The 12,727-nt window shown below is 53.2% G+C and overlaps 1 protein-coding gene across 4 annotated transcripts in view; it reads left to right on the top strand.

Moving 5' to 3' along the window:
- Nucleotides 1–12,491, top strand: part of PLXDC1 (plexin domain containing 1) — a 56,575-nt gene extending 44,084 nt beyond the window's left edge. The window contains exons 10-14 of one of the 4 annotated variants that reach the window (XM_014833797.3): nucleotides 1,756–1,816; nucleotides 2,780–2,915; nucleotides 7,557–7,592; nucleotides 9,733–9,893; nucleotides 11,131–12,491. In XM_014833797.3, the coding sequence (XP_014689283.1) occupies nucleotides 1,756–1,816; nucleotides 2,780–2,915; nucleotides 7,557–7,592; nucleotides 9,733–9,893; nucleotides 11,131–11,250 (514 nt within the window). In that variant the 3' untranslated portion in view covers nucleotides 11,251–12,491. Of the gene's footprint in view, nucleotides 1–1,755; nucleotides 1,817–2,779; nucleotides 2,916–3,042; nucleotides 3,383–5,033; nucleotides 5,377–5,924; nucleotides 6,047–7,556; nucleotides 7,593–9,732; nucleotides 9,894–11,130 lie in introns of those variants that run through there. The other 3 variants (XM_070483147.1, XM_070483145.1, XM_070483146.1) reach the window with 3 other exon arrangements.
- The last annotated feature ends 236 nt before the right edge of the window (nucleotides 12,492–12,727 follow it).

The following is a 12,727-nucleotide window of genomic DNA, read 5'->3' as shown; positions in this document are numbered from 1 at the left end:
GCCGGCCACCATGGTCTCTCCTACCAACAGCTGCTTGCAGTCGCCACGTGGGATCTTGGCTTCCCCTTCCCCTGCACCCACTCTGCCCTCTGCAGCCTCCCAGGGCTCTCCCTCCCTGCACTGGGGCTGGATCTCACTTAGACAATTTCGCTTACCATGCAGGTGTCCTCCTTTCATCCCACAGTGCCCCCCAGTGGCCCACTCTGGAGTCTAAGGGTGACCTTAACTCCAGGATTTGGCTCTAGAAATGAGGGTATTATCCGTGCCTTACAGTGTCGATGAGAGGGTCCCACGAGATGGTGCAGGAGCAGCCTGTGACTGGGGCAGCACCTGGCACTCAGGAGATGCTAGATAAATGGCCATTTTTTGTGTTCTTCTTTGAATCTGGGTTGGTTGGCTCAGGGCTTCGAATGTGATGCTTTTAGACCTATGTCAAAGGTTCAATCCTTGAAAGAGTCAGTTAGTTTGGCCTAAAAGAAGCTTTAGTTCCCATCCCCCAATAGCGGCCCTAGTCCTCCATCCCCCACAGCACTGGGCACAGAGGACCGAGTGTGGATGCCTTAGTCCAGCCGTCCCTGCTACGGAAGGAGCAGCTGCAGAGCCTATGGGAGCCTCTTCAGAAAGAAAGACCGAGGGGCTGGCCCCGTGGCCGAGTGGTTAAGTTCGCGTGCTCCGCTGCAGGTGGCCCAGTGTTTCGTTGGTTCGAATCCTGGGTGCGGACATGGCACTGCTCATCAAACCACGCTGAGGCAGCATCCCACATGCCACAACAACGAAGAATATACAACCATGTACGGGGTCGGGGGGGGGGGGTGCTTTGGGGAGAAAAAGGAAAAAAATAAAATCTTCCAAAAAAAAAAAAAAGAAAGAAAGGCCGAGAGTGCCTGGAAAGCCCTGGCCCTTGGCTTCACCGGCTCTCGGGCACGTGGGCGGGCACTTGCCAGTGCAGAAAGTTAACTAGCCGCGAGTCCTTCCTCAGCACTGGTGGCTCGTGATGTCCTTCCCGTGCAGATGGCCCTGCGCACACCTGAGGAGAGCTTGGTGGGTCCCCCAGCACCAGAGTGAGGAATGGAAACGTGAGCGCAATGCCATGGAGAACATTCTCGGGTTCATCCTCATGCCCCCACCCCTTCCCTAGGGAAGTGCTTGGCACCGTCCAGCCCTCTGAGCTGCACAAAGTCCCCTTGGGTGACCCTCATCAGCCAGTTTTTAATCTCTCCCAGCCCTTGGCAGGACCCTCATTTTGGCCTTTTAATGATCACTTGGTGTTGGCTAAATCTGCTGATGTCCACCTTCGGCCCAGCCTCTCCTTACCAAGTTTAGGCCCCTCCACAAAGAAGGGGGCTCAGTGAATGAGCAAGATGAGAACATGTGTGTGAATCCCCTGGATTCTCAGCAGTTTCATGGCAGCCCAGAGTCAAGGGGGCCTTAAAGGCCATTAGCAGTCATGCAGTCCATAAGCCCCTACACATACACGTTTGGGCAGAAGTGGCTTTGGTCCTGGGGAGCTGGGTCAGGAGGAGGGGGGGGATGCTGGGGAAGGAGTAGTGGAGACAGGAGGATCTGACTCCTGACCCCTCAGCTGCCTGGTGTCAAGGGCACCTGCCTGGTGGTCTTGGGGAGCCTGACCCCTCTGGCCCTGGGAGGTTAGCCCCTCCTCCCTATCATCAGAGAGCTGTTACTGCATGGGGGGAAGTGCAGGGGAGGGCTTCTCTGCCAATCTCATCACACCTCTGACCTTTTGGTTCCCTGCAGATGCTCCAGTGGCTTTGACCGCTACCGCCAGGAGTGGCTGACCTACGGCTGTGCCCAGGAGGTGAGAGGCTTAAGTGAGCCAGGTTGTGGATATGGTAGGACTGCCAGCCAGCTGCTGGTCTTATGGCTCTTCTCAAGGTGTCTTTGGCTCTTGGTGAAATTCCCCCTTCCACTGGGGACTTGGGTCCTCTGGGAGGCTGTGTACCTGGTGACGTTCATGAAGGGCCTGCCACTGTTCCAGCCATTGGGTTTGAGGGAGGCAGTTGTTCTGGGAGTGACGAGGGTTGTTCCAGGCATCTCCCATGTAGAATCCCATAGAGGTCCCTTCCCATTGCTGGAATTTTCCAGAATGCTCAACACTTTGATTCTGCGTGGGGTGCATCCTATTTTCACACCTTATTCCAACACAGACAGATCCATTCATCCATGCGTCCTTTCTCCCTCCCTTCCGCTCTCCATCCCTTCTTGCAGTGCAAGCACATTGCGTGTGCCCAGGACGTCACTGCATGCTGCTCTGCTTGCTCTGATTTAATCCCAACATGGCCCCAAGAGCTGGGGGCCAGTACCGCCAGCATTTAACCATAAACCCTCCGGACCCCACTGCCACGCACTCGCCACCATCTGTTTTATCAGTGAGGCTGGGTGAGCTGTCTTTTTCTGACCTTAAAAAAAGACTCTTGTCCAGCAGCCCACTTCTGACGTTGGCTGTTGGTGAATGTACAGATTTGCTCTGTTTACTTAAGATTGGCATCTCAGCTCCTTCCTTGAGGAAGGATTCGAGGCAGCTGACAGATAAATTGCCCTGTAAGATAAGATGCTTTCAGGATAAAGTGGAAGGCTTAAATGCATTCAGGGCCCAGCTTTGGTTAGATTACCACGCTTGCACCATGCACCGGAATCCTAAAGGTTCCAGCCACTGAGGGATGAAGCTGCCCCCACCGTCCTCCTGTTTGAGGGCTCCTCGCTGTGTGGCGTGCCCACTGGCGAGGCCTCTGTGCAGGGCAGCGCTGGGCCTCTCTTGCAGGCAGAAGGCAGGACGTGTGAGGACTTCCAGGACGAGGACCACTACTCGTCTTCCCCTGAGAGCTCCTTCAGCCCCTTTGAAGGAGACCTCACCACCACCTCCTCCTCCCTGTTCATCGACAGCCTCACCACGGAAGGTAAGGCCTGAGCCTGGGTGGGGAGGAGGGGAGAGAAGCCACGGGGGGAAGAGCTGCCACCCTGGAGCATCGCTATCCCTGATGGGGGTTATCACAGATGAGTCTGAATTGCCCCGTCCCTTCACAGATGAGGGACCTGAGGCTCAGAGAGCTGGGGGTCACTTGCTGCTGAGAAGCAGAGCCAGGCTGAGTGAGTGGACTCCACGCCCAGGTTCCAAGCATTGTGCTGGCCCATGCCAGGGCTGTGGGACAGAATTCACTGTGGCCAGGGGGAAAATTAATGTCCCAGCCCAGTGCCAGGTATTTTGTATAATATATCCCAGTTAATCTTAACAGCAATCCGCACAGAACCAGCGAGGTCTCAGCATCTGTGAAGCAGGCATGAACTCAGGCCACACACTCAGACGTGAGAGAGAGAGTGCCTAATTTTTCTATAACTTTGCTTCTGGCTCTTGACCCTCGCTCAGCTGCGGGGGGGGGGGGGGGGGGGGGGGGGGGCGGGAATTCTACCTCAGCCGCCTGGGGCTTGGCTCCCTGCTGCTGTGACCTGTGTGGGCAGAGGGTCGGGGTGGGCAGCTCTGTCCATCTTGGGCTGCTGCTGATCCGTCCCTGCTTCTTTGGGCCTGACTGTCCCCAGGGGTTTCCCTGCCATCTCGAGGCCTGGGTGTCTCGAAGAAGCTGCTGGAGGTCCATCCACTGGGAAGCACTGCGAGGTGTCTAGGGAAGCCTTGTGCAGACCCGCCAGGATTCTTTGGCTATTTCTGAGAAGTTCCTCTCTCTCATCCTTTTTCAATACATCACATCTACGTTTTAGCCCCTTGCCCTTAGGCTACAACTGAGAGACTCGTAGGTTTTTATCACCTCCCCTGAGCCAGATACCTGCTTGAAAGGGGCACATGGAAAAGAGGAAAGGGGAGAAGAACAGAAGTTAATATTTTAAAACATTATTCAGCCACAATCCCATTTTTTAGATACAGAAACGGGCTCATAGGGCCAAGGTAGGTTACTCAGGGTTACATGAGGAGTAAGGGGTAGAATGTTCTTTCCATGGCATCCCCTGCCTTCTAAATGCAGCCTAGAGAATTAAAGCAGGAACTCATGGATCTGGCCAGAGGGAAGTCATATAGGATAGTGAACAAATGATAGGAAGAGCCAACCTTTTCGGGGGACTGACCATGTGCCAGCTAGAGTGCTACCCTTGTGCAGGCATTAATACTCACTAGTCCTTCTAACAATCCTGTATGTTGATGCTCTTTTATCTCCATTTTATAGAGGAGACACTAAGGTTCAGAGAGGTCGATGACTTGCCCAGGGTCACACAGCCAGGAAGAGGTGGAGTCAGGTCTCATCCAGCTCCAAAAGCAGTGATCTTGCCCCTCGACTCCACTGCTATTCTTGGTGCTGAAAGAAATAGAAAAAAGTCTTCAGGGATTTAGGGGACAGGGAAAAATAGTGAAAAGTGGAGAAGTGAGGCAGAGTCGGATGACACCCATCACTCTGAAGTTGCCTGGGAATAACAAGGAGCTGGTTAAGGCACAGGTATTGAAAGTAGCATCATGCTGGTGCTGTGGGGGATTAAATGAAACAGGAGCAGGAGGAGACCTTGCCATCAGCAAGTTAAAAATCCAGTCCAGAGGTGGGAGTCTACCCCGCGCAGTCTGTCTCACATACAGGGAGATGTGAACGAAGAGGTTACAGCACTCCAGCCAAAGGGCCCCGCCTGGGCAGGGCAGGGTTGGAGAGCAGAGAGTTAGCTGGAGCAGGTTGCTGGAGGGTGCGTGGCCCCCCCGGCACCAGCCAGGCAGAGGAGCAGAGAGGGCCGGGGGAGCAGGAGGAATGGGGGCTGGATTTTAAGAGTTGCTCACTTGCAATCAAATGCTACCCGCTTCAGTGACCAAGAATGTCCTTGGAGTGGCAAGCCTCCACCACAAAGCCCATGCGTTTTATCACAAGGAAGGACAGGCCCACACCTGGAATAACCGTGTGCAGTAGGAGGGCTCATCTGATGAGCAGCTGAGCGGAGCACCTTGATAGCAGCAAGCAGTGACAGCTGACTACAGAAAAACGATCACTCACGCAATAACCTCACACTCGTTTATTTCTGTGTGAGTTTTCTAGGACTCCACCACAATCCATTAGTTAGGGAGCCAATATGCATTCCATGGACCGCCAACAAAATGGCAGCTGGGAACCAGCCTTTGGTGAGTGAGAGAAAAGCTGTTGTGGGCACAGTGTGGTCACCTTCGGCCGCTTTGTGGGAGGGACCGGCTGGAGGTCCTTTTGTCTGCAGGGGTAGTTGTGGACTGGGCTATCATGGATTTCAATGATCTACATTCAAAACAAGTTGATTGGAATCAAGTTAATTTGCCCAATGATATTTAGGGTTACTTTAGTCAGTTTTAATTAACCAATTCATTATTTTCAACCCTTGCAGTAACAAAATAGACTCAGAGTTGTTTCTTTTTTTTTGAGGAAGATTAGCCCTGAGCTAACTGCCACCAATCCTCCTCTTTTTGCTGAGGAAGACTGGCCCTGAGCTCCCATCCGTGCCCATCTTCCTCTACTTTCTATGTGGGACGCCTGCCACAGCATGGCTTGCCAAGTGGTGCCGTGTCCACACCCGGGATCTGAACTGGCGAACCCTGGGTCACCAAAGTGGAACATGCGCACTTAACCGCTGCGCGACTGGGCCAGCCCCTAGAGCTCCATTTAAATCCCCTGTTTATCGAAATTCCTAAAGAAAGATCCTTCTAAGTCTACAACTGTCTATTTGTCTTGTTTTACTTTCAGTTTTTAGGGGTGCTTTTTAAATTTAATTTTTTGTAGTTATGTAGTAATTAAATGATAGTTTACATGGTTCCAGAGTCAAATCTACAAAAGCAGGTATATTCAAAGAAGTTTAGTTTCTAGTTCTCTCCCCATTCCCTCTTTCCTCTATAGGGAGCCATTTACAAATTTTCTTGTGGTTTATTCTTCCATTATCTGATGTGATTTTTTTTATATTTTAAGGTTTATTGGAAATGTACAGCACAGCAGGGTGCCGTGTCCAGGCACTGGGAATGGAAAGAGGTGGGGTGCTGGGGGCTCACAGTCTAGGGGAACAGTGGGACCCAAGATGCTGCAGAAACAGGTACCAAATGCAAGTGGACACAGAGGAAGACACACCCATCTGTCCTCTGGGAAGTGACAGGGCCAGGGCCAGGACCGGGGTGAGGCAAATGAGGCACTCCACTCAGGTATAAAATGTAAGAAAGCACCAAAAGAAAAAAGCAATGATTATAAATAATATTTTAATGTAATATTTATAAAAATCAAAATGAATGCCAAAATTCCATGATGAATAAAGTATCAAAATTTTAAATAAAGACAGAATCGGACCCTGTTTCGCTGGTGTCACCCTAAGCCCAGCCCTGCAGAGGGCATTTCAGAAGTGGGACTTTTGAAAGAGGGATGGTAAAGGAGAGGAAGGGCATCCCTGCAGGAGGAACAGTATGTACAGCTGCTCAGAGGCCTGAGAGATCTCCAAGGTCGGGAGAGCCTTGGGCCACTTGTTATGGCCACTGCCACAGGGGTGAGTGGTGGCAAGTAACAGGAGGAAAGAAGACAGGAGACAAATTGTGAAGGGCCTTGAGCACCTGTGAACGAAAGGGACCCAGTAAAGCCTTTAAAATGACCTGGATTGTAGAGGGGCTGGAGGGGGAAGGGAAATGAAATGCATGCTGGGGGCCATAAGTTGTGGAACGGTTCGATTTGTTTCAAGTTTTGGTGCTTAAAGCAGCCATCTCCAGTCATCTAGAGCCTTCTCCTGACCTGGAACTCTTGCTCTCCTTTCCCCATATGACTCCGTGGGGCAGAGCCACGGGAAGGCCAACCACTGGGACTTATCTAGGAAGCCGCAGGACATGCACCTTGAGGTGCAGAGAGTGTTGGCGTGGAAATCTGTCCTCCACACCGTCCTCCAGGCAAATCTGCTCTGATGACACACACACCCTCCTCAGATCCTTCAGCGTCCGCATGTCCCTGAGGAGAACGCGAATGGTCCTCAACTTGGCTTTCCAGACAGCCATGCCCCCACCCCAACCTCACCCTCACCAACCCCCACTCACCTCCTCTCCGCCCTCCGGCTCCACTGAACTGCTGCTTATTTCTCAACTGGCCTAGTTCTTGCTGACTCGGGGCCTTTGCCCACACTCTTTCCTCTGTCTGGAACCCTTTTTGCCAGCCCCATATCTCATCCTTGCTTGACTCCCTTTGTCTGGGTGAGGCCCCAAGTTAGAGCTTCATTGTGCTGGATTTTAACTGTCTCTCCATCCCCCGCACATGTTAACTCCCTGAGGGCAGAGACCTCCTGAGTCCACCCCCAGTGCCTACTCCCGGTGCTCAAACTCGTAGTAGTAAACACTCAATAAAGAGTTCTTGAATGAATGAACGTAAGACTAGGAAAAGTTGGCTTGTTCATGGCATTCTATCATTACACTGCTGTGTGACTTTGAGTAAGTCACCTCCCCTCTCTGTGCTTCAGTTTCCTTGCCTCTAAAATGAAGGATGGGACTGAATCTCCCTAAAGTCCATTTGGACCTAAAGTGACAAAGGCCATAATGATTCCACTAATCTTGCGCCTTCTCTCCTTTCTCTTTGAAGATGACACCAAGTTGAATCCCTATGCAGGAGAAGATGGTGAGTGCAGAGCTGCCTGCCCCTCTTCATCAGACCACTGCCTCTTGGACCCCCCAGAAGAGGGGTGCAGCTATCACTTGGCCTCTTTGCTTTCAATCCAACAGCAGCTGGAGCTTCCCAGGCCTCCTGCTGGGTGGGAAGGCAGAGGGGCTTCTGGGCAGGCCCCCTGGACGGAAGGAGCTTGTGTCTACCTCCGGGCATTTCTCATCTCAGCCAGGAACGCCCTGCAGTTCTTCTCCTGGCCTCTCTGCTCTGGAATATTCACCGCCCTGAAAGGAGCAAGAGGAGGAGGGAAGGGCTGTGCTGGAGCAGGCGTGGCAGTGTGGGGCCTGTGGCCATTGGCCTCTTGTCCCCTTGGGCCTCGCAGTCATTGAGGGGTGGAGAGCAGCTTCTCTTATGTCAAGTTTCCTTTGTCTCCCACGCTGAGTGGGCAGAGAGTACACAAAAGTTGTCCACCACAACTTTTACGGGGCTCCAGAGGTGAGGTCTCCTGCCCCCAGGGTCATCTGGAAGAAGAATCTCTCTGATGACGTGAGGTGGCCCCACCTCCCCTCCCTGTACCCAGAGCCAGCTCAGGCCCTCCTGCAACCACTGCAAGGGGGAGACGGAAATGCCTTCCAGCTCCAGCGGCTGGGAGCTTGTCATCTTGGTTCCAGCAGCAGAGGAGAGGCAGTTGAATGTGGTCTCCCACCAGAGATGGAGCCATTACTTCCTGTGGGCAGCGGGTGTGAGTGTGCGTGTGTGTCTGTGTGTGTGTGTGTGTGTGTGTGTGGAGGGGGACCAAGCCACATTCCCCTCCCTCTGCACCATGTGCTCATCGGCCCAAGCCCTGACCATTGGATCGTCAGGGTCACTGCAGGCTGTGGGCTGAGTGCCAGCTCAGGGGAGGCTAGCTTGGGGCGTGTCACGTCAACCCCTGGACCTGTTGGCAGATAGAGGCACTAACCATGCACTGGAGTGCCCGGGGTCGTTTCTGTCCTGGGTTTCCTCTGCAGAGAGGAAGGGATGGGGAGATCAATGATTTTGGATGCTTACAGCATCGTATTAAAAATCCCCACCCCCTGTTGACTCCCATCCCACCCACTAGCTGTGTAAAAAGGATGTGATATTTCTATTGCTTTCATGCTTACCTGTTATCTCTACTTCATTATCTCCGCATCCCGTTAGGGTAGGGAGAGGAAGCAAATAGCCGCCCAGGTAATATGAGGGAACAAGGCTGCTTGGTGGCTGACACTGACTGCGTCCTTGGGCAGATCCCTCCGCTGCTCTGTATGTCCGTCACCTCAGCCACACGAGGAAGGGGTTGGACTGGATGAGCCTCCAGCTCTGTGGTCTATGGAAATACTCAGTCTGCTCCTTGGGATGTATTTCAGATGCTTGGGATGTTCTCAGCGAGTGCTTGCTGGCTTAGTAGCCCTTAGAGGACCTAGTCCATTTCTTTTACTGAGCTCCTACCATGGGTCCGCATTTTTTCTAAGAGCTGAGGACACAGAGATGAATAAGACACTGTCCCTGCCCTTTAGGAGGTCACAATCTGGTAGTGGACAATGACAGGTAAAAATATGGTCATTTTGCTATTGCAATAGCTGATACTTTTTGAGGTCATCCAAGATATCAGCCATGGTCCTCAGCAGCTGACATGAATTACCTCATTTTAACCCTCACAATAACCCTAGCAGGTAGTTATTATTATGATCCTTGTCCTGCAGAAGTGATAACTGAGACCCAGAGAGGTTAAATAATTTGCCCAAGGTCACACAGTTAGTAAGCGGCAGAGCCTGGTTTTGAACCCAGGCAGCCAGACTCCAGATGCCAAACTCTTCACCATCACGTGCCCTTTGTGAATTCCTTAAATGTGCTTATGTGGCACAGATAATCAGAGAGAACTTCTCTTACGATCCTTGTTAGATGCTTGGGCAACTTTTAAGTGATTTTGGAAAACCACCTGAACCGTGCCAAGAACCGGGTTAATGCCATACTCATGATGATTCCACCCACATCCCATCCCACGTTTTCACATATTTGATGAGTAGACCCGAAGGTTCTGTTGGCTTTCATCTCTGGGGCTTTGTCAGAACCCGGACTCCATGGCCCCACCTCCCTTATTCCCCTGCAGCCACTCTCTGACAACTCTCCACAGGCCTTCAGGACAACCTGTCCCCCAAGACAAAGGGCCCCCCCGTGCACCTGGGCACCATCGTGGGCATCGTGCTGGCGGTCCTCCTCGTGGCGGCCATCATCCTGGCGGGCATTTACATCAATGGCCACCCCACCTCCAACGCTGCACTCTTCTTCCTCGAGGTCAGTGTAGAATTCCGTCGCAGCTCTGCCGTCTGCTTCTGCATCAGCCTTTCCCCGGCCATTCGGCACCCGCCTCTCCCCAATCATCCCTCACCCCGACATGCCTGGCTCGTGTTCCTACCTGAGGAAGCTTCACGGACTCCCTCCTGGCACACGGCACACTGGCTGGCGCCCTTTTAGTCCTAACCCCTGGGGCTCTGCGCCTCAGAACATCAGCCGCCTCCTGTTCCGCTGGACAGCGCATCTGCTTTTGCTCCCCCGTTTGTGAAATCAGAGAGCCCCCAGAGGAAAGAAAGAAGTGCCAGACGTGTCCATTTAGTGGCCGTGTAGGCAATCCCTAACGATTTATGGTCTCTCACGCCCAAATTCCAGGCCTGGTGCCTATTCAAAGCCACAGTGGAACCGAGGTCTCTGCCTCTTTGCCTGCTGTTGGGATGTCTAGATTAGAATTGACAAGTCATAATAATCCCAGGAGTTGCTCTTTCTGGGAGCTTTCACTGAGGATGCTACGGTTTTGAATGTCTCACAATTCGGAAGAGCCAGCTGAGGTGCAGCCTGGGAAGGAGGCCCAGCCCTCCACTCTCAGCTGCTCACTGCTCTCCACGTGGCACAGCGGTGGCGCCTCTGTGACCACAGTCTCCTCCACACGGTCATGAGCCCACTGACCTCATTACCCAGAGGCCTAGGTGGTTCCCTCGTCTCTGTTTAGACAGCCCCTGTTTCTTGTGAGTCCTAAGCAGTCATTCAAAGTCGTAGCCTACATGGGTATCACATGGGGGCCCCCAGCCACAGGGATGCTGACGGGGCAGGTCTGAGGCGCGCCCAGGAAGCTGCGTTTCCATAGGCCCCCCACGCTGGTGCAGGAGCTGTACTGTCTGGAGGGTTAGCTCAGCATTCCTGGAGCCTCCCTGATCGTTCCGCCTCTTACCCGCCCCCTCACTCTCCACATTCTCAGGGCTCAGCTCCACGTGTTGCTGAGGCCTTCGCCTAGTGTCCTGCAGTCCACGCAGAGAGGGGTGAAACGGCCTCCTTCCAAACTCAGGCTCCCAGCAGGTTTCCCAGTGGCCAAGGGGTCACAGTGGGGAGCCTTTGGGGGGAGGACCCTGACCTTCACCTGGCTCACAGGAGGCCCCCAGGGCCCTTGTAAAAGAGTGTTGGTGCCCAGTGCTGTCCCTGGGGGGGGGGTGTCCCCAGTTGGTGAGGTCGTGCCCGCTGACTCTGCGTCTGTCCCCCGCAGCGGAGACCCCACCGCTGGCCGGCCATGAAGTTCCGCAACCACCCCAACCACTCCACCTACACAGAGGTCGAGCCCTCGGGCCACGAGAAGGAGAGCTTCGTGGAGGCCGAGCAGTGCTAAGGGCATCGGCTCTCTCCTTGGAAGAGTAGGAACGAAGACCCAGGCACCCCAAAAAAGATGAGTCAAGGCAACGCAGAGAAGTGACTTTCCCTGGCCTCCTCCGAACATACCCTGGCTGGGAAGATGAGACAGTGGTTTGTGGTGCCAGGGCACCGCAGATTTGAAGCAATGGGCAGAAAAGCAACCCCACTGAGTTGGTAAGGAACAATAACCTGATTTCATCCTGTTTTGATGCAAGGGGTCTCCCTTTCTGGGTCTCTCAGTGGTCTACTCTGTAGCTGCCCAGAAGCCCCTCCCACCTGGAGATGGCCAGATGCCCTGCTCCTGGTCACCTAACAACCCTGCATACGACACAAGAGAACTAAACTCTAGATTGGGGCACCGTGTGCCAGGGTCCATAGACTCAAGAGCTGGTCCTCGTGGCTATGGATTCATTTGTGTGTTCAGCCCCAGCTTCTGTGGCTCCAGGAGTCTGAAGAAGGAGTTCTTCCCAACTGTTACACACAGGTCTGACTCCCCCAGCCCTCCATCAAGGCGCTGAATGGCCTGTTGTCATCAGGGGAAAGCCAAATGAGAGGAGAGAAAAGAACTTGTGGGGAAATGGCATTTTTAGGCTTCGCTCCTCCACTTGCCCTATCTGCTGAGAACGGGTACTTCTGCATTGAACGTGTGTGCCGCCCGCGTCTTGGCCGTCACGCAGCGGTGGCCCAGCCTCGGCCTGGCGAGCCGTGCTGTGCGCGGCCACGTCTGCAGCAGCTCTTTATTCCCTTGGCACGTTTGGTGTCCGTTACATTCACTGGCCTGTTCTGGCGGTGCCACTAAGTCCCTCCAAAGGCAGGGCTTGCCTGATGAACATTTTTCCTCCTCTGAGCTGGAATTTTATAGCCATTAAAGATGAACAGGGTGACGAGAGGGCTTCTTGAGACTACCCAGCAGGGAACTTCACTTGGATTCTGTTGAGAAGCAAAGCCACCAGAACGGTTGGGACAGAGGAAGCTGGCGCTGGAAGGAGGGACTTTGTATGGAAAACCTTGACCTGGACAGTTGCTGCCATCTCCCCAACTCTGCTGGGTGTTTCTGGGGCAGAGAGTTTAGGCTCCCAAACTTAACATAGTTTTAACGGAGTTCTGTCCAGCGATGAGTTGGGGCTCCTTCTGAAGTGCATTTAAAATTAAAATCTATAGCTTGCCCTCATTCAAAGAAAAAAATAGCAGCAGCAAATAAATGTTAAAATCACAGTCTCTACTTAGTCACGTCCTTTTATGCATGTCACTGGGACGCTGCAAAAGAAAGAAGTTAAAGTCCAAGGCCTCGGGAGGCGGGGGTGGGGGGGTCCACAAATAACCAGACGCATCCAAACACCTGACTGATGGTTTTCCAGTCGCTTCTTGGTTTATCCTGAGGACGCTAACGACAATCCGAGGGAAGCACAGACCTTGGCAGTATGTATGTTTGCTTCATAAACCAGACAAGGAGG

Source organism: Equus asinus, chromosome 13, assembly GCF_041296235.1.
Source record: "Equus asinus isolate D_3611 breed Donkey chromosome 13, EquAss-T2T_v2, whole genome shotgun sequence".
NCBI classification, from domain to species: Eukaryota; Metazoa; Chordata; class Mammalia; order Perissodactyla; family Equidae; genus Equus; species Equus asinus.
This window is presented reverse-complemented; position numbering and strand designations above follow the sequence as displayed.